This window comes from Syngnathus floridae, chromosome 10 (assembly GCF_059516105.1).
Source record: "Syngnathus floridae isolate MCC-2025c chromosome 10, RoL_Sflo_1.0, whole genome shotgun sequence".
In the NCBI taxonomy this organism is placed as follows: domain Eukaryota; kingdom Metazoa; phylum Chordata; class Actinopteri; order Syngnathiformes; family Syngnathidae; genus Syngnathus; species Syngnathus floridae.
In genome coordinates this window covers 2,143,240-2,165,330 of record NC_142422.1, presented here as the reverse complement: position 1 = coordinate 2,165,330, position 22,091 = coordinate 2,143,240, and the positions used below count along the sequence as shown (strand labels likewise).

Below are 22,091 nucleotides of genomic sequence, written 5' to 3'. Positions count from 1 at the left end.
AAAACGTTGTTTACCGTTGTATCTGAGCGCTCACCTTGTAACGTCCTTCTCCACATGGTCGTCGTCCTCCCGGTTCGCCTTTAAAGTGGTCTCGCTTTTCATTTGACTCATTCCTTTTTCTTCCTTTGCTGTCCGCGGTGTTGAGATGGATGGCGGTCGTTAGCTCCATTAGCGATAGCCCATTGACTTCGCCGTCCGTCGGGTCAAGGGTAGCGAATACGACGAGCCAACGTGATCTAAATTACTTTTCGTAGCCGTTTTGTCTTCAAATGCAGACTTTGCAAACTCCCACTTTTATCGTTTCCCCAAAACACCAGCAACAATTTCGAAAATAATGACACAGTCAAATCAAAAAGAGGTTTGGCGTACTTTTTCGTCAATTGAACATTTTTGTTATCTGGCTTGCATTCAGGTAGTCATCACTGACAACATGATGACTAACAAACGCTGATTTCCGCTCTGGTTGAATTGTTTATTAAATTTAGTGACTCAACATTTGGCTCATTATGCAAGCTTTTTTTTTCCAAGTATTGTCAACGATTTAATTGAAGTTTGCCTCCCTTTTTCTTTTCAATCCAACTTGCCCTGTGGTGTTATATTGTTTGCAATAAGAGAAATGACACTGACTGAATTGCTCTGACTTCACTATTGATTTTCTCATCTTTCGCTCTTGACTTGTTTTTGTTGTTATTCTGGCAGTTGCTTGTATTGATCCCAAAAATATGATTGATTGATTATGTTCATTCTTCGCCGCTGACCGCGGATGATAAGTCATGAAGCGGCCGTTTGTCTCCCAAACACAAGACCGTCGATTTATTTATCGCTTAGAGTCGCACCCGCAACGTCCCAAACACTATAAAGCAGTCACGCTCTTATCTTTGAAAAGTCAGCACTTGAAGCGAAAAACAACGTTGAGTTTGGTTGACATCCATCGTCGTCTATCACGAGGGAGCCCTCTGATAAAAAGTCCGAGGAAGCCGTGCTTTAAAAGACGCAGCAAGTCGTTTTGGTTTTGAAGCGGCCATTTTAGTATCCATTTGGCCGCTTCGGTGAAGTTTTGTTGACTTACCGCAATATGCAAACATCTCCATCCATCATCAGCGATGATGTCTCTCCAGATGTGGTTGCTAGCGCGGCGCCCCCTTCGCTGTCCCCCGCGCTCCGACTGGCGGAGTCCCACGAAACGCCGACGGACGTCGCCGGAGTCTTACCCTCGGTCCCGGACGCCCCGGAGGTGACCTCGGAGGTTGAGCTCCACTCGCCCTCAGAACCGGACCTGGACCCGGATAAAGAACCCGAGAAGGACGCGGAAACGGAGGAGGAGAAAGCTCGGCGTCTGCTCTACTGCTCGCTTTGTAAAGTGGCCGTCAACTCGGCGTCGCAGCTGGAGGCTCACAATAGCGGTATGGCGTCATTTCGGTGTGTCACTTTCAATTAACGCAAATTACCGGGAGAAGAAATGACCTTGACAGTTTTTTGTGTGTTCGTGAAAAGGCACCAAGCACAAGACCATGCTGGAGGCCCGCAGCGGCGTGGGCTCCATCAAGTCGTTCCCGCGGACGGGAGTCAAAGGCAAGGTGGCGCCGCCGTCCACGTCCAAGGCGTCGACGGGCCTGCAGAACAAAACGTTTTACTGTGAGACGTGCGACGTGCACGTCAACTCCGAGACGCAGCTGAAGCAGGTGATTCATTTCATCTATTTTTGTAAGAAACGAAAAGCCAAATTGCAGTTTTCAAAAATTTTATTTGTTCTTAAAATCCAAGTATTTATCGACAATATATAACATATTTTTTGTATTTTTTAGCGTAGGTATAATATTTTGGATTAAATGCGAGAGTATTTCATGTTGTAAGGAGAGCGGATGTTTGGCGGTTGTCATAATGCGCTGGATCTGGCTCGTCAGTTGCCATGGCGACGCTCCACTTGCATCATTATCAGACAGCTTGTCAAAAAAAGAATCAGCGCAACAGGGATCTTTGTCAGTCTTTGGAAATATCAAATTGTCTCGGTTACATTACCGTGGCAACAGCGGCGCACAAATACAGAAGTTGAAAGACGACGAGTCGCGATCTTCAGAAAAAAGTTTGATCGCTCATTAAGAGTTATCTCTAAGTCATTTCACAATTCTTCATAATTACGTTTATGTTGAGGACAAAATTGCTAAAAAAATATCAAAAATTGATGCAGCATTCATAAATGTAAATAATATAAAAATATTTGCATTGCGTTTTAACATGAAGGTTTGTCTTGTCAAATGGGTCAAAGTTCCTGAATGCTAAATGACATTTTGCACGCTGCTTCAAGCTCCCAAATGGTTTCTTTTTTCGGCTCGTAGGTCTTGTAAGTGTGTGACTTTTGTGAGAGCTCACGCTGAGATTTTCCACCCAGACGTGACGCATCAATTTTTCATGCCGATGACTAAGAAGAACAAGCAGCCGCCGCAGCGCAATCAAACCACACAGGGCTTGATTTAAAGAAAAAAAAACAAAGATGGTGGAGATGTGGAGGATGATCTCGCGATTGGCTCATTGCCATGCAGTTCGTTTTGCATTTCGTTTGCCGTTTGTTAAATCGGAGAAACAAATCGCCGGTCTCTTTTTTTTGAAATGCCAAAAACGAAATCTAACTTTTTCCTTCCTGTCCTCAGCACATCAGCAGTCGTCGCCATAAAGACAGAGCGGCAGGCAAACCGGCCAAGCCCAAATATACTCCCTACAGCAAAGGAACCACCAAGCAGACGGTGAGCTACCAACACACACTTTGCGATATCCATAACAACGTAGTTGCCATTGGCCGGAAAAAAAATGATCACCTGCCGTATCTCAGCAGCATCAAACAAGACTTAGATAAGGTTCTCGCACTTTTGCAGTAGGAGCAAATTCGAGTATTATTCACTATTAGGTCAAATGTTATACAAGAAGAATACGCTGATGTTTGGCAGAGCTGATGAGTAGACGGAAAGAAAGATGGAAGGAAGGAAAGTAGGATGGAAGGAAGGAAGGAAGGAAAAAAATAGAGAGAAAAAGAGAGGATAGATACCGAAGGATAAGAGAGGGAAGAAGAAGAGCTAGCGCTCCAGAGGGCTGGCTGTTAGCACTTGTGAGGAAAATGTCTCCTCCCCCCCTCAAGCCATCATTGAGCAAGTTAACGGAGGGGAGCTGGGACTTGTGAGACTTCCTTGTTCCGCCCCCTCATCGTCCTCCAACAGTGATTGATAAGCCGTGACACGGCGGCGGCGCCGCCGGAGCGCCGCGTTTCCATTATGGATACAGAAGATTAGGCCGGATAACTTTGGTCACCTTTTCACACTATTAGCTTCACCGTGCGTGTGTGTGAGGCTGAGGCTGGATGTACGAAAACAAAGGCACAGCAACACCAGCCACTATCTCTTGGATTTTGTCTCGCGTTATTAAGCTTTAATGTCTTCACAAAAGATTTTGACTTTTTATACAGTACGTTTATTACGCACATTCGGTTCCATCGAGAAGAAATTGTCTTTGGTGTTTACAAAAATCAGTAAGGATGAGGTTTCCAAAAAGGTCAGATAAAAGTAAAATTGTTCAAATGTAAGATTCATAAAAGATTCATTTTACTCAAAAATATGTTTGTAAGGTTTAAAGACAACGTTTACAACCTAACACCAACATTTGGATTTAGCTAAGACTAAATTGTCTTGGTGGTTCTTTTCAAAAACATGAAGAAATTTCTCTGACATCTTAAAAACAAATGTTCTTATCGTCCAAATTGCTTTTGACGTCCGCAAAAACAAACACATTGGTTTGGTTCCTCTTAAATACAAAATGTGTTTTGACTCGAAACTGTTTTTGATGTTTGTAAAATTAGGCTGTTTTAAGTTGATGGTTCCAAAAATACCCGTTCAATTTCTCCAAACACTCAAAATTGCGTTCACAAGATGACCTTTGATGTCAAAGACCACACAGGCGCATTTGTTTCATTCCAGACTTTGTGGATGTTTTGAGAATCCCGTCTGATGGTCTCATGGCAACGTGCTGCGACTCTAATTAAGCTGAGAGTTGTTATTCAACGACGATACCAAAAAGCCATTTAAATACATCTGCATGCATTTGAATAAAATGACATTTAAAGATTGACGCGGCGCTGAAAACAATCTATATCCTTAATACTCGTCGTATAAATTGTATTGACCGAGCTAATTAGCATAAATGTGAGTGACGGTCCGCATTTCTGGCCATTTAAAGATTTGAAAACAAAAAAGTCATGTTGAAATGAAAGGGAAGGGCCACAATTGGAGTCTTAAGATCCAGTCAGGAGGCGAGCAGCATCATTTTGGACCAACTGGAGATGCCTGAAGGGAGGGAGGACTGGCTGACTCCAAAAATCAAGTGACAGTAATCCAGTGGAGATGTAACAAAGGCATGGATGACACTTTCAAAAGTAGAGCCTTGACTTTAGCCAGCTGCCTCAGATGAAAACAAGAAGGTGGATTTGACAGCAGCGCTTTGTCCTTGTCCCCCCCAGCAGATCAAGTTGACTTTGGGCAAAGAACGTCAGTGCCCCTCCCTGGCCACCCTTCTTCCCGCACAACTAATGGCCGCCGCGGCCGCCGCCCTCGGCAACACGTTCCCGCAGCGCGCCGCCCCCGGCCACGCCCCCAGCCTCTTCCCGACACCGCCCCTCCCCACCTCTCTCCTCCGCCCCGCCCCCGGCCCCATCAGGACCGCCCATCCGCAAGTCCTCTTTGCGCCGTATTGACCCCCCCCCCCCCCCCCCCCCGATCAGGCAGCAGCGGCGGACCAGTCTATGCATCTGGGATTCAAGATGGAGAGCGACTTGTACAGCTACATGAGGGCAATAATGTAACACACACACACACACACATGCGTGAACTACTATGCAGTGTCATTACTCCATGAGTGTCGTCGGGTGGCGCGCACGTTCCTGTTTGCACTTTAACTTCTGTTGACGTGCACGTTTGACGTTAGACTCTGTTCAATGGTTAGACTACGTGTCGTTTTTTGGGGGGTTTGTATTCGTCCTTGCGTATGTTTACACTATTCCCAAAAAGTTAGCGATATTTGGGTTTGGTGTGAAATTTACACATGAACCTCATGGACCTTTACGGGCGAACCTAATTTTGAATCGGTTCACCTGTGAAAGTCATTTTTGGCTCATACTGAAATTTTACACTAACACCCCTTATCTAAAGGTTCTTGTGAGTAGTGTGTGTGCGTGTGAGCGTGCGTGTGTGTGTGTGTTTTGTGTGGACCACCGATGCTTCTGTGTGTTACGTGTCAAATGTGTAAAAAAAAAAAGTGTTCATTTGAAATAAAACAGGAGTCCTACTTTGTTAAATGTGCTTCTCGTTTGGAGAGTCACGTCACGGGACATTTCATTAGGTACACTAGGTCCATTAATAATCCCATAAAAAAACTGTAAGGAAGTTAATTTGGATGATTTACCAAAGGAAACAAATTGGAGAGATGCATTTTAATGCCTCTAATCATATAATACAAGTATTTAAACATAACTGACCATCTTGTCTTTAGAAAAAAAAAAATCTGAACCATGCATTCGACAAACAAGGCTGTGATCTTTGTACAATATGTATTTTGTGAAATATTGCACATGTGGACATTTGCAAGCTGGGCCTTCTGATTCTGATGCAGAGAGCTAAAAATAGCTCGAGTCAAAAGTTGAACACACAAACACACAACGTGGATGTACAAAACACACACGCACACATCTGCCCACGCGTCAATGAACAAGGATTCGGGAAGATTTGTCGCCCCCTGTTGGTCATGTTTATGTTGACTTTTGAATGTGGTCGTAGAATGTATTGCACTCTTATCTCAAGGCAGACTTGCGTGTCCTTAATCCTCCTACCAGTGTAAAAGGCATTATATAAAAACGAAACATCTGGAGGCTTCTCCAGCTCGGACGTCATCACCATAATCACACCGTTGCTTCTTCACGGCACGCTCTCCAAAAGCAGTAACGCAAAGTGACGCTAAAGAACATTTTTGTGTGGTTTTCGTGCGCTCGACGCGAGCAGATGCTCGCTATCTTTAAATATTTTTTTTAGGTTGGCACCAAAGCGATAAGGCTTGATTTTGCGCAGCAGCGCTACGCTAGCATCTAGGCTTTTAAAACAAATCAAATTAATTTGAGAGTCATGAATGTGGACAGCACGGCCGGGTGTACTTATCATAGCTCGCCACTTTTCATTTATTAATCTCGCTTGATCTTTACTCACACATTCTTTCTTGTTTTGTTCCTCTCTGAGGTCAGTGATTTGCGCTTCCTTTTCTTCCTCAAGCGTTTTATCTCTGTTAATGCAAATAGTTGGCGTCAGGTCGAATCTTCTTACCGCTGAAATCATTTTTGCTTCACTGAGCCAGGAATCTTATTTTGTTATAACTAGCTTTTGATTTTATTTCCAATCCATGATGCCTTGAGGAGGAGTTTGGCATATAAGAAGTTTTGTTTTACTCAAAACTTTTCATGGCACTCCCCAACGGATAACATATAGTAAGTGTCAATCAAAAGTGAATAATGGCATCATTATAATGGTGGCTACGACTCTTGTACTGACTCTCGTAAGATTCTGCCGGTGACCTCTCCTTAATCAAGCCTCCCTGATGATTGACGGCTCCATCCATTATGGACTCATTCATTGGCGGCTCAGACAGGTGAGACGGACTCTTTGACTTTGACACTTTCAAACACTGTGTGGTCTGTCCTAAGATGGAGAATAAAGGAATAGAGTATGGTCTTGTGCAAAACTTTCCACTATCTTTGTTTTTAAAATGAGCCCTTTTCTCAGCATTCACTTTGACATTTCAAGTAGGACATATAGTTATCAGATAACACAAAAAACACAAATCAATTTCCACAATCAAGCAATAAATGAGGAATAGATTCCCCAAATTAAGCAAAATTAAATTTCCTAAAACATTCCCCAACATAACTAATATATGGCCTAAAAAACTAATCAAGACATGCCTTAAAGCTTGTGTATTTATTCCGCCTATGCTTAAATTATTATATATTTTTAAATAAGCTTACTCATAACCAATACTAAAATAAGTCATAATACCAAACTGATTGAAGAGTATTTTTTGTTTACTATTTGGGACCGTCTACTTCTCGTCTCTTCATCTTGTTTAAGGGATTTTATTGGAAACCTATAAGGTTCTAAATAGTACTTATGAACTCAAACCACATTAATTGACGAAATTCCGCTAGAAAAAAAAAGTTTCCTTCAAAGTTTAGCCTGCTGACCCCCTCCGGGGAGCACAAGGGACATGCTGTAATGAGGAGACTGTCACCATGGTAACGGCAAGCGATCAAAGCCTGTTTTTCAAAGTTATTTTTTCATTGTATATTTGATGTTGTGGGGTCAGAACATGCCAAATATGATAAACTCTGAAAACGTTTTTCATACCTGAATTTGTATGCTAATATGATTTTTTTTAAGACTGATAATTCAACCGTGTGTGGTTTGAAGCATGAAGACGTTGGGACGCTACACTACTGCCCTCGCGTGGCCAAGACAGGAACTGCTGCAGCGGGCCAAACAATGCAGGTACTGTCTCTCCTCGCTTTACGTTAGCTTCGACATACGTTTCCTTTTTGAAAATAAGCGAAAATGAGGAATTAGGAGCAAAAAATAAAAAAGTTTTTCATACAAATTTTTACTAGCATAATGAGCACAGCCATTGACCCAGCGAGACAGCAAAAAAGGCGTACAAGAGATTCAATCTTTATTGAATTTATTAAGTCATATTCAGACACTCAAAAACCGATCGGGCCCGTCGCGTGGTTGAAACCCGTCGAGCCGTTTGCGGGTCACAAGCACTCGCTCGTATAAAATGAAGACATGATGATCAACACTGTGTGCAATGCGATTAAAAGTTCCTTTTTAACGTGACACCAGAGTTGATTTTTTTTTCTTTTTGTTTTGTTAATAACACTACACAGAGCTAATTAGAATAATCGTTAAAAAAAAAAAAAGAAACACCACAGCTTTACCAGTTGGAGACGAGTAGAGAATGAATACAAAAAAAACGAAACAAAATAAAAAGCATAACCAACTGTACAATTGTTCGGAATCTCTTTTGTTGCATGGTCATTTCTACACGTGCGGTGTTGACTCGGTGGTGAGGGGGGGGAAGTGATCCACGAATCCTCCAGGAAACCAAAAAAAAAAAAAAGATCCCTCCTGTTGGGTTTTTGTTTGAGAGAAAATGAAAAAAAAAAAAGGCCAGGACGTGTCAGGATGGGAGCCATTTTGTGGGCGGGTTGTTAGTTTACGACGAGAGGTGTTTGCTTCAGGCGTTGTAGTGATAACATGCATCCATTATACTGATATACACCTCTTTTAAAAAAAAAAAACGTTTTAAAAAGAAAGGAGGAACATCAACTGAGAAAAAAAAAAGGTATTAGAAATGCAGCTATACAAAGTCTTTCGCTATTTAGGACTGGGTGGTGAGGAAGCTGATGTGTGTGTATGCGTGTGCATGTTTGGTGGTGGTGGGGGGGGTCGTTAACTGAGACCACTGTGCGGGCCCCTCCTAGTTACTGCAACAGGTGCGGCTGCTGGGTTGGGCCGTCTCGGTCAGGTCCACGCCCCGGTTCCGCCCGCCGCTGGCGCCGGCTGTCTGGGGCTCGTTCTTGGGGAGCTTCTTGGCTGCGATGACATCATCACACAATCATCATCTACATGACGGCGACACGTTGCCATCGAGGAGATAGATGCTCACCGATGGCCATGAAAATCTCGTTGACGTTCATGGAGGTCTTTGCCGACGTCTCCATGAAGAGCAGGCTGTTGTCGTCGGCGTACGATTGTGCGTCCTGAACACATCAAACGATTAATCCGATGTTTCAAAAAAAGCAACGGAGATGACAGGATTTCTCATAACTGATTCACAGATGGTGTATTTTGCCGCACCTGGAAGTCAAGCGCTCGCTTGCTGGCCAGGTCGGCTTTGTTGCCGGCGAGTGCAATGACGATGTTGGGACTGGCTTGCCTCTGGAGCTCCTTCACCCAGTTCTTTGCCCGCACGAATGACTCCTGTGGCAGGAAACAACCGTAGCAATCATTGGACTAATTAAACTTGACATGTTTGATTTTTATAGGTCAGATAAGTTTCTATTTGAGCTCCTCGTCACTAATTTGCCCCAGCTCAGCCGTGATCCTACCTCGTTGGTGATGTCATAGACCACGATGGCGGCCTGGGCGCCTCTGTAGTACATAGGGGCCAGACTGTGGTAGCGTTCCTGACCGGCCGTGTCCCAGATTTCAAACTTGACCGTCGTGTCGTCCAAGCATACCGTCTGAGTCAAGAAGGCAGCTGTGGGAAGCACAAAACGGACAGCGGGTTTAACGGCAGCCATTTTGGCCGGACAACAATCACGAGGTCAACTCCTAAGCCCCGCTGAGAATACTAAAAGAATGCAAGTCGTGGAAATGCCCCTCCCAAAAATATTTTGTAACACCTCCAATGTAATAATAGAGAAGTATTCCACCAGGACAAGACAAGAGCCAAACCTCCAATGGTGCTCTCCTGGAATTCGTGGAACTGTCCCTTGACGAAGCGGAGCACCAGACTCGACTTCCCCACCGCCGACTCCCCCAGCAGCACAAGTTTGAACTGGCAGATCTTGTTGCCGGCGTTGGGCCCATTGGGCCGGGTAGCTCCGCCTCTACTTGCCATGTCGCTTTCCCCGGACGCTTCCTGCTGTGGATGCTGGGGAAACACCCGGATGTTGTCACCTCAACACTCGTACGAGCTAAGTGTTTACATTTTGGTTTAGCAAACATGCTGTAGCAATGTAGATGTGGCCATCTTGCTGATAAGAGATATGCGTCACACCGCCCAGGTGGAAGTGTTACACGCCACAGCGATGACCTTACATACACCCTGCAACGACAGCCGTCCGTCCACCCAGACTTGAGTCATCGGGATAGTTTGGCATTCCCAATGTCACACGACAAAAACACTGGGTGCTTTCACAGACTCAACAAGTAGTTTCGGCAACTAGGACAACGTCCATGACAAGACTTGACCTAATATCCTCGTGTCATTTGAGGTCACAGGGTTGCACAACAGTAGTCATAAAATTTGATATCAGGAAAACAATATGGGAATATTTAGGACGCTGTCAGTTTTCCTGGAAGTTTTGTCCACTCGCACAAACATTATATTACAAAATAAATGTGCTATATAATTTGTCAAAGTTTATTATTAATAACCACCATCTGCGTGTTACACGCACGACGTGAGCAAGTTGAACTAATCAGCTTGCTCAGTTGTTGTTGTTGATTAGCGTGAAGTAGCACAATACTAGCTAGCTAACGTTAGCCGAGCGGCTACATCATAAGTTCGTAACGTCGTAACGAGAGGCGAATCTTAGCCGGTGACAGAGTCAACGGGACGGCGTGGTATCATTCGAAGACGCCGAAACATTGAGCGTGTGGGTGTATTTGTGTGTGTAAGTGTCGCTTTGGCAAACGCTGGTGATGTGCGATAAATTTGGGTGTGTACGGCTAGTGACAGCTATGATGTTAGCCGTCACTGGCTAACAGCTGGCTAACGTCACTAGCCATTCGCTGTCTTTTGGGTTGAACAAATGTGGTTAAAATGCTTCACATGCGTCCGTGGTTATCATCACAATATAACTAGTAGTCCTAATCCAACCGGTCGGACCTGCCCGAGTCACCACGTTAGCGGGTTAGCTTCGACCCCTTGCAGTGTCGTCGTCAGCGGCGGACGCAGGCTAGCAAGCTAACCCGCTAAAGAGGCGCTGCGCTCGGGGTTGGATGTGTGTTTAGCCGCGGCCGCGTCGGGTGGAGCCTCCACCGCCTCCGGTTAGCCGCCAGCTAGCTGGTTCGTAATCGGCTCGTTTACTCACCCAACCAAGAGACGACGCCGCTGCCAAATGTTGCGAACAGAGTCCCTCTTAAAACCAAAACTACGCACTTTGATGACTGCCGGTCTTAGTCAAACATGAGATTCGTTTTTTATTATTATTTCTTTTTTCCAGCAGGCTCCGCCACTTGTCTCAACTTCCCTGTTGGCTTTGTACGAGCGATGATGACAGATCGTATGACCGCAACTGGCAATCCTCCTACGTCTCACCGAGCCGCACCAATCATGCGCGCGACTCCATTCTTATCATTTGCCATATTTTATATTATGTCTATGAATTCCTGCCTTAATAAAACTTCAACAAGGCTGTGAAGTGAACACAAAATGGCGATGTTTTCAAATAGTAGAAATGTAACCCGTTCTTCTACACGTCATTTTTTCATTTTTTTTGTTCGCAATATTTTTTCAAGTTTATCGAATGTCGCGTTTGTTGGGACGCGCTCGGATGTTGTGTTCAGGTGAAAAGTAGATATTTCAAATATATCACCTTGTCGGCTTTTGAAATGTTGCTAGGCAACGACAAACTGTAAGGAAGCCAGACCTGTGTTCTTTCCTCAGGGAACATTTTATTTTTAGTTGCAAATTAATAGAATTAATAAGTCAGTCGTGGGTGAATATGTCAGACGCGATGAGGATAGCACAGATGCCGAGGGTAAGTGAATTTTCACGTGTTGTTGTCGGACTTTAGCCACGTTAGCCTAACTTGTGACTTTGATGTTTTGTGTGCGGATCTGTATCTTAAATATAAATGTCATTTAAAACTTTTTTCCCCTCATTACAGGCTGGAAAACGAGTGCCTTTCAGGGACACAGTAGCTGCTTGTTTTCAAGAAATAAAAAGGGTGAGTTAAGCTTTTTGGAGAGACTCCAAAAAATTCTTTTGAGACAAAGTTTCATGTTTCAAAATAGAGATATTTAAAAATCGGAATACTATTCAGCTTGTGTTGAAAGCAGTCATCATTTCCCCCCCCCCCCCCCTTTTTAAAAAAAATATAATTAGCACTGACAGATGAGTGGACAAAGTTTTCTAGGTAATTTTCCATTTTCAGAGAACAGAAGTGGAATCGCACGAGTCGTAGCCATCTTTTGTCTTTATTTTATGACTTCCACCTTTTCTCCACTCATATGACTGGCATGGAATTCCGGAATAGGGCAGTTAAGCTTATTACCCAACACTTACTTCCCACGCCCTGTCATGTTGGAAGCAATTGCGGCTGTCAGACTATTTTATGTCACAATAGACGCTGGTAATTATATCTATCATCTAATTATTGGATGGCAGGATGGAGCGTCTCAAGGCACAAAGTCGTGGCAGTATTCTGCCCTCGCTGAAAGATAAGCCAACTTTTATTCGGGATCTCCGTGTGAAAGTAGACTGACTCGACTGTAAATGAGAAATATGCTGCCGTATTACAATATGTGCTTTTTTTACACAAACTAGCCCCCGACGCCACCTCCGGTTCGAAAGTACCACAACAGCAACAGACCGGGGCCCGGTGTGATCCGAGTGCATCCCGGGAAGGCCGATGACCCAAAAGTAGCTGAGGCGCTTGTTCACGGCGTCCGCACGGAGGCTTCGCTATCGGTCAGCCGGCATTTGAAGGCTATATCAGCTAATTTTGTCTTGCCATCTCTATTAATGTAAAAAAATGATATTTGTCTTTTTTTTTTGCGGCAGGCCGCCGTCACGCTCAACCCGCCACCTCTCAGCAACTTCCAACAGAAGCTGCTAGAGTTCAGTGAGGCCGACTACGCCTCGCACAAGACGGCGCCACTGGGCCGCTCGGCGGACCCCACCGGACTTCCCGCCTGGTACAACGAGAACACCAGGTTTGGAATTCCATCTCGTCGAGGTGCGACACTTCAAATTATTCTCTGAAAGTTTTGAGTTTGGTTGGTTTCTCATTCCTCCTTTTTTTGTGTGTGTTTTGGATCCAGATGTGGATATCAGCCAAATTATTCATCCTTCTAAAACTTTGGATCAGTTGGAAAAGGAGGAACAAGCGGGGCACGAGGCTTATGTTCACAGTCACAACAGTTATTTTGTCGGTGAGGAATCTGCGTGGATTTAAAAATACAAAAAGGCAAACCAGTAAAGCTGTATATTGTTAAAACGCAGTTTTTTTCTAAATTGTATTTGTGTTGTTCCAGGTGAGCAAATTGACAGGAAGTACAACTATAATAAAGACAGCTGCTTCGGGATCCCGACGCCTTATTGCACCGACGGACGCTACGTCGGCAAAACTCTGCATTGGTTTGGAGAATCCACCAGGTGACAGCAAAATGTTTAATTCTGTTTTTATTTTCCTCCCTAAGCCTAGTTTGTTAGCTCCCCTATAATAAAGTGCGATCATGTGACTGTGTTGGTTGCCGAGCAGCGGTTGCCAGGAAACATGCCCGTTGCTATTTCACCGCCAATCAATCATCATTTCATCAATTATAATTGTGATGATGTTGATTAAGGTGCAAAGATGTACAAGACAATCATGACAAATCCAATCATGACAAGCAGCAACCAAAACAAAAAGTATTTTGGTAGCATTTACCAAAATCCTCCTGTGACAAAAACTTATATATATGTTCCCCCTAAACTATTAAATATTTTTGTATTATTATGGGATGATCTTCATAATCCAATTTTTTTTTTTCTCCTGTAAGTGTTTTTTTTTAAATATTTGACTTTCTGAAGGGTGTACAATCCAAACCCCGTGTGGAAGAGATCTCCAGACAGCAGAGAAAAGTTGAAACAACAAATTGGGAACATGGACAACAAGAAGTACATTTTTTTTAAATATATTTCACATCCATCATGATGAAACTTCAACTTTTAGAACTTGTCATGTGATTCGCCCAGGAGAGGAAGCAAATTCGAAGTGCCTCCCAACCGCACCTTCGGAATTGTCATACCGCAAGACGAATACAGTGAGTTTGCGTCGATGGATGGCGTGAACTGGGACGGCAAGCTGACGTTTTGACGTTTGAGCAGATGCCGGAGATCTGATCCACTCGGGGCATCAGCCGGCGGGCAAGCGAGCGCGAGGTGAAGAGCGCCAGCGTTGCCTGGCCATCGCTGTGCGGAACCGCCTTCAACAGATCAACTTCCAGAACTTCCCGTCTTTGCTGCAAGCCTTCAAGCACTACGACAAGGTACACGCCAGATGTTTCAGGTTCAGGAGCAACCATGATGGCCTAAGCGCTGACTCCAAAGGTGGTTTTGTCCCCAGAAAGGCAAAGGTCACATCGATAAGGAGGACCTGCAGGAAGTGTGCCGGCACTTCAAGGTGGTCGTCAGCGATGCCGTTCTGGACGACGTGTTGAACGAATGCGACCTCGACCGAGACGGATTCATCAACTTCCTGGAGTTTGCCAACTTCCTCAACATGAAGAAAAAGATGCCGTTGGACAGGCGAGAGCAGGATCTAGTCGTGGACAGTGAGTCCCACAAGTGCACAAGTTCTGAAAACGAAAACCAGTCCAATTTATTTTTGCTATTCAGCCCAGTTCCAGACCGACTCAGACAAACTTCCTGGTTCTGGTCCTTTATTGAAAACCGATGACCTGGAGCCTTTCAAGACTGGCAGCTCAAAGAAGACCGTGAGAACTCTCAGACGACCCGAGCTACCCTCAGACCGCTTCATCACCTCTGCCTCCTTCATCGGGGCCGCCGCCAGGAAGCCGCAAGAATCCGGTAAGCCAAGTAAATCTTGCATACACGACCCCTAGGTCCAAGTATTTTAAAAAATGTGTTTCTCCCCTAGACACTCGCACTTTCGGCATGCCGTCGATCCGCAAGGACATCGCGGCCCCGCCCATCCGGAAGATCACCGACCGTGTCAATTACGGCGACATGACCACGGTGATGGATCTGCTGCTGCCGTCAGTGTACGGACAGCAGGGGGTCTATCGGGACCACTTCTTCCTCCCGCGCTCCAAGAAAGAAGTATGTGCTGTTGAGACGCAAAAAAAAATAATACACGCTGAGATTTCTTTTTCCCATTGACAGATTGCTGAGATCTTCAGGAACCTGGGCGAAAATATTTCCGAGGAGACGTTCGAGGAGGCTTGGAAGCTGGCGTCCATGAGGCATCCCCACGGCGAAGTCTGCGTGGAAACCTTCCGAACGGTACTCGAGGAAATCAAGGCTTTGTAGTCGGGACAATTATTTTTTTTTTTTACTTTGGTAGCAAATGTGGCAATTTATGTCATGATAAAATCATAAAAAAAAAAAACGTTACAAATCTAATAGAAAATTTAAATTAGCCCAGGAACAAAAACCTGTGTAATTGAGTCATGCAAATGATTTGATGTGTTTTTGTCATCTGTTCTGTGTGAATATTATATTATTTGATGTCTAATTGCATCATAGAGACAAAAGATCTTCGTTATGGCTTCTTGGAGCTATTTTGCCATCACTTTCGCTAAGCGGATTAATGAAGCGTCTCGCTGGCACGCCGCCTCGACTCGTCGACACTGTGAAATAGTTTTAAATAAATCAAAATATTAATTCATAAATTAACACGTGCGCTTCTGCTTGTGCGTCTTTGTGTTTGCCGCCTTTTAAAGGGAGTGACGCGGCGGCGTGACAAATTGTTTAAACGCCGTGTCCGCCGTCGCGTTGACATTGCGTCACTTTGCGTAATCTCATTAGCGCGCCGCGGAAAAATTCGCCGTCTTGTGTGAATTGATGCTAAGCACTACGAATGACGCACAAGTGTTTTGATACATTCAAGAGTCTTTTTCAATGCAAATGTTTAACAAATATGTCAAAATTGCATTTTTGAATGTTGGGAGCATACTCATGACCTCAAAAGTTTTTTTTCCCCCTTTTGAATATCAATAATAATAGACGTTATGGCTTTACAAATTAATTTCTAGTTCCTGGTTAATCAGATAAACCAGAGCTTTTCTGAGGTAATGGAAAGTTTCAATGTATTTTGATGCCATTCAGTCAGTTGGTTTCCAGTTCCAGTGCCAAACAGTGGTCACCATCCAGTCCTGAGATGCTCCTTTTGTCATCTCACGATGGAACCTGACAAACAAATGGTAAAACAAAACTTATCGTTAATCATCTACAAATCAACACAACTTTCAATTCTTTGGGACAAATCCAACAATATACTTACTCGTAGACGGCTGTGGCTATTTTCTTCGGTCTGACGCCGTCTGGGCCGGGAGACACTCGGAATATCCTGGTGCCTTCGGGGTCTTCGGGACCGTCCAGCGTGGTCAGATACCAAAGCCTCATGACGATAGTGCAAAACTTTCCACCTGCCCATCAAAACAATACAGTGAAACTCACATTTATTATTATGCAGTGCCACTTTTCAATTTAAACTCATTTTGGTAACATCGGTTCATGTGAGAGGCATTTTGTTGATGCTTTATGATCATCTCCGCCAGGATGTAAACCTTCAAACAACTGTGAGTTGCAAACAAAACAAGACATGAAAACATGTCAGTAAACTGACCATGCGTATCAATAACGACAGAGACGTCCTCCGGTAACACAAATATGATGTCATCCATGGAGACGGCCAGATGCTGCCTATGATGCTGAGGGAGATGCTGACACCTCTCCTCGATGTATCGGATCATCTGAAAACCAAAACAAACAAAGACTAAAAAAAGAAAGATGGTTGCAGATACACTCATGTGGTGTTTAATTTCTCACCTCAACAGAAACCACGCCGATGAGTTCAAAGTATTTTCCTTTGGACATCAAGCTGGAGATGTGCACCAATGCCTGAGTGACAGACAGATTTCTAATTAGGGTTATTGTTTTAAAAAGGAATTTATGTAAAAAAAAAAAAGCTAAATAATACTCTGTTATTGTTGAGTTTGTAGAATATGAATTATTCTGAAAAATACACCTGTATATCTATCCATTTCAGGGGTCGGCCATTTTGCCGCTTCCTGTCGCCTGAATATGACGTCACAGGTTTCGGCTAATTACTGTCACCTGTGTTCAGTGTATGGTCATGACGTTCAAGATGAAGCTGTTGTAAAGAAAATGGACTCGACAACCGCTTTAAGTAAGTAATTCAGTTTTAAATTGGATTCAAGTAGTGGTAAGGGGTTTAAAGAACGGTTTAAAAACAGAAAAACAGGGTTTGTTGTTCGAACTGGGGAGATGAGGTTTAGGGATGCGAGTCAGCGTTGGTTTCAAACAAGCGTTCGATTTTAAAATTAGGGTTATAATGTTAGCTTTACTAATTATGGTTTCGAGTATTTACTTGTGCTAGGATTTGAAACAGTTTGAATTTCAAGGTCGGCTTTTAAACTAGGGTTAGCATTTCAACTCATTGAAAGTTACACTTGAGTGTAAAACTTTTAAAAAAATCCTCCAAATATTCTTCATCTGTCTTACATGTTACCTGCTTCACTCCCCTTTCAAAGTCATCCGAGTTGACATCCAGCTCGAAGAATAGCTCAACGAGGAGCAGGGTCACTTTACACCGGATCCATGTGATCGGATCCGGGATGCCCACCACCGAGATGTCAGGCTGCCGGCCGGAGCTCCCGTCAGCTCCGCGTTGCGAGCAGAACGTCCTGTGCCCGGCGAATGCAAGCTTTGCACTGTTCTCAAGCTGCGCTTGCCGACTGAATCCCTCCACGGGACACCGGGATCTGCTGCACGCCAGGCCGCTCCTCCGGCCGCACATCTCGGGTGAGTTCGCTGCCAGCCACCGGCACGCCGCGAGGCGGCCGATCCGCAGCATGGCAGCTGGGAAGCGGCGGCGTTGGACCGGGAGACCGCGGATCACACTACCGGTAGGAGGGTTGAACCCGATTTCTTTCCTTTGACCACCTTACACAAGTCATCCCATTTTGTTCCCCACAATGCCCTTGTGCACATGCATTCGACTGCTGAGTTCACGTACTGTTGGACATCGCAAAACTACATGCAAAATGTATATATAATTGTGTGCTTAGACATTTAAGCGTTATTGTGAAAATAATAGTCAAGAATGGTCACTTAAATCATCGAATGCCCCTCATGCAAATAATACGATACTACTACTCTTATTATAATTGTTTATCATAACCACATATATTAATTTTTTTTCAAATTATTAAATTTATCACATCGTTTAAAAGTTATACCACGTTATGCCCTCACAGCACATCTTATTTTGGATGGAAATGAAGTTTTTAAAGGTAGGTTTCATAATAGAAGTAAAATATTATTTACCTTATTTGTCCAGCAGAGGGCGCCATGTATCTATTTTTCGTTGTCTTCAATGAAAGAAAACTATCACCCCAGTTAGCAAATTTATTGTGCTGTATTGTATTTTGTGTGTATATGTATATATGTATGTATATAGTTCATATTTGACACGTTGCTGTTTGGTCATTTCTGGATTTATATATTACAAAGTGCCGGCAAACTAATAAACCAAAAAAAAGGTTCATCTATTATACAGAGAATAATTTCAAAAGTTTGATGGAAAATTATGCAAATAATGTCACATGATTATTCTAACTTTTGTACATGGTGAACTCAGGAGTAAAACAAGAAGTTTAATGTAAAGCACTTTGGTGCAAACATTTAAGCTTTATACAAATACATTATGTAGCGCCTTATTATATTCGTAACAAAAGAAGTAGAAATGTTCAAACTATTCTGAATAATTGGAAGACAAAAATATACATAGTACATACTTAATGGCACATAAATGAGGTTACTTAGCAAACTGCCACTGAAAGGCACTGCTGTCTGCATTTTGTGTGTGTGCGTGTTTGTGAGAGAGAAACTGTAAATACATAACTTTAATTTAATCCACATATATTCGGTGCCATATATCGAGCAAAGTGTGATAACAAGCAGAATAAGCAAGGGTGCTATTTGGAATTTACAAGTCTCGCAATTTGACACTTAATGTGACACCCAAAAAGTTTTAATTGAGTCCAAATAAGAAATGTAACTGACTGACAGGCTTTTACGTCTTAATGAAGACACTTGAGTATAGTGATCTTATGTATTCTATATGAGGATGGAGGAGAGAGAGAAAAGTTAAAAAAAATAGTATTAATACATTTTAAAAAAATTTTTTAGCACTATTATTGCGCAACACTGTTACAAATGACTCTTGAAGATATAATTGCGTGTTTTTAAATGAATTAAATGTGTAATTACTAAATTAACAAATTCCTGAATTATAAAAATTCACAAATGTCTCCCCCCAAACTTCAACAGGACGTCACTCATCTTTGACACTAATGAGAGAAATGAGGGAGTCTTTTTTTTTTTTTTTTACATTTATTTATCTGTGCATAAATTAAAAAAAAAGAAATCCGTCCCAAATTTATTATTCATCAGTGATGTGATTAATATGCAAAATTATGCAAATGAAGACGCAATTAGGCTCCAATTCTCCAGCGGAGTTTTTCCATTATAATTTAATACAAAGTAACAGAGCAATTGGTGTCACGTGTAATTACGCTTAGCGGAGCGCACGCACACTTGCCACCCAATGCTGCGCAGAAACTTCAGAGCTGAAAAAAAAATTCTCGCCTCTACCTAGGGAGGCCATAGATTGTAAATTGTCACATACACACCCACAAACATTTGTGAAATTGCGTGACTTGTTACGGTTAGGACATAACAGTACTTTTTGGAAAATCCAGGCCTTGTTCTGCTAGGAATTTGGAATTAGGTTCTTCTCCAGTCTCTCGGATTCTATTAGATTCCGTCTTGGGGGGGCCGTAAATTCAAAATTGTAACATATACACACACACGTACAGTGGGAACAAAGACGTCCTCCCTCGTCCGTCCTCGCCGCCTCCACTCTGCTGGCTGTGCTCTGTCAAAGAACATAATCCCTCCACAAAATGGAAGCACAAAGGAAACTTGAGCTGAATCCTGTAAAGGCGCGGACACGCCGCACAATGCGTCCTCCCACCCAATTTTTTTTTTTGCCTCGCTCGCCTGACGGAAAAAATGCCCCGTGGCGCAGATCAAGCGTTTTTCTCATCCTCCTCCTTCATCATCCCTGATTTACCCCCCCCCACTACCACATTGCCTCCATAACCAGAGGCCAAGGTCCATTCGGACCTGACCAAGTTTCTTTGGCTACAAATTAGTTGAGTACGTTCGGAAGTCGATTTGCGAATCGCTTGTGATTGTTAACCCGGGAGTTAATTATTTAGTTATTGGAGTGACTCGCAAAGTTAGATAATGAGTTAAGTGACAGTCTAATGTCAGTTTAGGAGTTATCCGAATAAGTTTTAAGGTAGGGCGTTGAGTATTTTCGGCGGTTGAATATATCTTTACCGAAGGCAGCGTCTGTTGTAAATGTGTGCCAGCGCTCGTGCGTGTCATTTCAAATGTGTCAATGCGACAGAACTGTTTTATTTGTGTGAGGTGGAAAGAAAAACAGTTGTTGAGGTTAGTCCATATAGGTCACTGTTGTCGGTTGTTGGCTTTTTTTGCCTTAAAAGCTGCACCTGAGGGGCGTGCCCCCGCTCAGGCTCGCCCCCTGCAGGCGGAAGTCAGAAAGGCGAGCGTCAGTGCGGTTTGCCATTAACTGAGTCGGCTGATTACATCAAACCTTTGGTAAAGTAGGCCGCCCGCGCTCGCCCCCGCCACAGGAAGGGGAAGTTGCCCCCCGCGGGGTGGGCGCACCTCCACCTGTGCCGCTGCACATCTGCAAAGCGGCGAGGCGCTCCTCCCGCCGCACTTCCTGTCGCCGCCAGTGCACGGCAAATGTCAAAACGAGCACGTGAGAGATAACCACACTTGGCTTGACACAAATTTATCTCTCACAAAATTTGTACGGTAGTGACTTGTCATTGGTTGAATGGCGTAGGCATGGAGTTTAACTCGAGTAAGTCATTCGCCACCACTCCCTACTTTGTCTCCAGTCGGACGCCAGATGACATCGTGCACGTGCATTCTCGCGCGTCTGTTCCAGCGTGGTAATTAACCTCGTCGGTGCGCCGGTGCCACGATGAGAGTCAAACGCAAGGTGGCGATTGCTGTATTTTTCCACTTACCCCCCCCTCACCACCACAAACATCACAGACACTTGCTGTAAATTCTCTAAATGTCTTCTTTGCTTTCATGGATTACTGTCAGTATTGTGAGCGGCTGCCAGGCCCGCTTGCCTTTTTTTTTTTTTTTTTTTTTCCCGGGCCCGTCTCCGCCACCTTGATACATTTGCCAAATGAATATCTGAAGCCGTAATTAAATTTATCCACCTCTGCACCTTCTGTACGGACGCCACCTTGCACACATCACACACATCACACCTTATACACAAGCAAACACACACACATTCACACACACACACACACTCGCTTCGGGGACATTTTATTTTCAAAAACAGATTTGAACGTCATTTAATAATCATTTGGCACTTTGGAGCTGTTTTAAGCACTAAATGAATCCATCATGTCCCAAGTAAAAGTGTTTGTGACAAATATAGTAAACCTTGTTTAAAAAGCTTAATTGCATTAAAAAAAAGTATGAAACCCATTATTGAAATAACCCAACCCAGAGTTGAAGTCTTAATTCTGACTTGAAACCCTCATTGAAACTCTAAACTCGCTTCAAAACATAACCCAGGCTAATTTGAATCTGGTCTCGAAACCTTAATCTGATCCTTGAAACCCTCTTTTAAAACTCTAATCCTGTCTTGAAACTCTGATTGAAAGTCAAGTGACCAGTTGTCTGTTTTTCCTGCCCAAATTTTCCAAATCCCAAATTGTAATGACTTGTAAGGTAAACCTGATGAATTGTTCAGAATCGTCTCTCCCGCTAGGTTAACCACTACACAATGTGGCCTTGTCCTTTTGACCACCACCGTGCCCGGACCCCTGGAAAGGCCTAAAAGCAGCCTGCCGCATTAGCATTATCATAGCCTGGCATTCATCACTTTGTCCAACCTTTTGTCTCTCGCCCTTTTTTTTTTTTTTCTTTTTCTGAAGGCGAGCGCGGGAATTATTAGCGGCTTAGCGTCAAGAGGCCCCCCTAAGAAGCTCTCGGGGTGTGTAAGCCCCTCTCGCGAGTCCCCGCCAACAACAGCGATGCCGTGTTCGTGTCAGCGGGAGGGCCGACGACACCGCTGCGCCGTCAAATCCACTCCCGCGGAAAAAAGAAAAAAACCAAACAAAAATAAAACCCCGGGAAATATTAAGCGAACAATAGGAAGCATGACTCAGCACATTCCTATT

The 22,091-nt window shown here is 43.7% G+C and overlaps 5 protein-coding genes across 17 annotated transcripts in view; 3 read left to right on the top strand and 2 right to left on the bottom strand.

Annotated features, from left to right (window-relative positions):
- znf385d (zinc finger protein 385D) overlaps positions 1 to 7,568 on the top strand; it is a 57,429-nt gene extending 49,861 nt beyond the window's left edge. For 8 of the 12 annotated variants that reach the window (XM_088386775.1, XM_088386769.1, XM_088386768.1 and 5 more), the window contains 4 exons: positions 1,119 to 1,403; positions 1,495 to 1,682; positions 2,649 to 2,741; positions 4,502 to 5,335. In XM_088386775.1, the coding sequence (XP_088242901.1) occupies positions 1,119 to 1,403; positions 1,495 to 1,682; positions 2,649 to 2,741; positions 4,502 to 4,735 (800 nt within the window). In that variant the 3' untranslated portion in view covers positions 4,736 to 5,335. Of the gene's footprint in view, positions 1 to 1,118; positions 1,404 to 1,494; positions 1,683 to 2,648; positions 2,742 to 4,501; positions 5,336 to 6,584; positions 6,753 to 7,460 lie in introns of those variants that run through there. The other 4 variants (XM_088386770.1, XM_088386772.1, XR_015860769.1 and 1 more) reach the window with 3 other exon arrangements.
- A 161-nt stretch (positions 7,569 to 7,729) lies between these two features.
- On the bottom strand, positions 7,730 to 11,123 carry rab5ab (RAB5A, member RAS oncogene family, b). The gene is made up of 6 exons (XM_088386782.1): positions 10,901 to 11,123; positions 9,537 to 9,735; positions 9,188 to 9,339; positions 8,937 to 9,059; positions 8,746 to 8,839; positions 7,730 to 8,672 (listed from the first exon to the last, which is right to left on the bottom strand). Exons 2-6 carry the CDS (start codon positions 9,700 to 9,702, stop codon positions 8,557 to 8,559), a joined length of 651 nt encoding a protein of 216 aa, XP_088242908.1. The 5' UTR covers positions 9,703 to 9,735; positions 10,901 to 11,123; the 3' UTR covers positions 7,730 to 8,556.
- Positions 9,225 to 17,456, top strand: efhb (EF-hand domain family, member B). 2 transcript variants are annotated; one of them, XR_015860768.1, is made up of 15 exons: positions 9,225 to 11,569; positions 11,699 to 11,758; positions 12,358 to 12,501; positions 12,595 to 12,769; positions 12,855 to 12,965; positions 13,068 to 13,188; positions 13,606 to 13,692; positions 13,771 to 13,838; positions 13,903 to 14,063; positions 14,141 to 14,348; positions 14,413 to 14,604; positions 14,675 to 14,856; positions 14,920 to 15,039; positions 16,808 to 16,948; positions 17,313 to 17,456. XR_015860768.1 is itself a non-coding variant. In XM_088386764.1 (13 exons), exons 1-13 carry the CDS (start codon positions 11,534 to 11,536, stop codon positions 15,064 to 15,066), a joined length of 1,692 nt encoding a protein of 563 aa, XP_088242890.1. In that variant the 5' UTR covers positions 9,227 to 11,533; the 3' UTR covers positions 15,067 to 15,432. The 2 variants fall into 2 exon arrangements, 1 of the variants encoding a protein (XP_088242890.1); XM_088386764.1 differs by lacking the exons at positions 16,808 to 16,948; positions 17,313 to 17,456 and having other exon boundaries at positions 9,227 to 11,569; positions 14,920 to 15,432.
- Positions 15,631 to 17,786, bottom strand: LOC148391694 (m-AAA protease-interacting protein 1, mitochondrial). Its single transcript, XM_088386777.1, has 5 exons — positions 17,291 to 17,786; positions 16,588 to 16,659; positions 16,385 to 16,511; positions 16,040 to 16,184; positions 15,631 to 15,945 (listed from the first exon to the last, which is right to left on the bottom strand). The coding sequence occupies exons 1-5, from the start codon at positions 17,633 to 17,635 to the stop codon at positions 15,861 to 15,863; spliced, it is 774 nt and encodes a 257-aa protein (XP_088242903.1). The 5' UTR covers positions 17,636 to 17,786; the 3' UTR covers positions 15,631 to 15,860.
- The window catches only part of satb1b (SATB homeobox 1b), a 53,929-nt gene continuing 49,386 nt past the window's right edge, over positions 17,549 to 22,091 (top strand). The window contains exon 1 of the mRNA XM_088386760.1: positions 17,549 to 17,687. The gene's annotated coding sequence lies outside the window, so the exon portion shown is untranslated. The remainder of the gene's footprint in view (positions 17,688 to 22,091) is intronic.

Excerpts from the sequence above, each read along its gene's own strand:
- rab5ab (XM_088386782.1), bottom strand. The coding sequence starts at position 9,702 with ATGGCAAGTAGAGGCGGAGCTACCCGGCCCAATGGGCCCAACGCCGGC. Across the intron at positions 9,340-9,536 it reads CCAGGAGAGCACCATTGGAG|CTGCCTTCTTGACTCAGACG; the intron begins GTTTGGCTCTTG and ends TGCTTCCCACAG. Across the intron at positions 8,840-8,936 it reads AGCGAGCGCTTGACTTCCAG|GACGCACAATCGTACGCCGA; the intron begins GTGCGGCAAAAT and ends TGATGTGTTCAG.
- efhb (XM_088386764.1), top strand. The coding sequence starts at position 11,534 with ATGTCAGACGCGATGAGGATAGCACAGATGCCGAGG. Across the intron at positions 11,570-11,698 it reads GGATAGCACAGATGCCGAGG|GCTGGAAAACGAGTGCCTTT; the intron begins GTAAGTGAATTT and ends CCCTCATTACAG. Across the intron at positions 14,064-14,140 it reads CCTTCAAGCACTACGACAAG|AAAGGCAAAGGTCACATCGA; the intron begins GTACACGCCAGA and ends TTTTGTCCCCAG.
- LOC148391694 (XM_088386777.1), bottom strand. The coding sequence starts at position 17,635 with ATGCTGCGGATCGGCCGCCTCGCGGCGTGCCGGTGGCTGGCAGCGAAC. Across the intron at positions 16,660-17,290 it reads TTGAAAGGGGAGTGAAGCAG|GCATTGGTGCACATCTCCAG; the intron begins GTAACATGTAAG and ends TCTGTCACTCAG. Across the intron at positions 16,512-16,587 it reads TCGGCGTGGTTTCTGTTGAG|ATGATCCGATACATCGAGGA; the intron begins GTGAGAAATTAA and ends TTTGGTTTTCAG.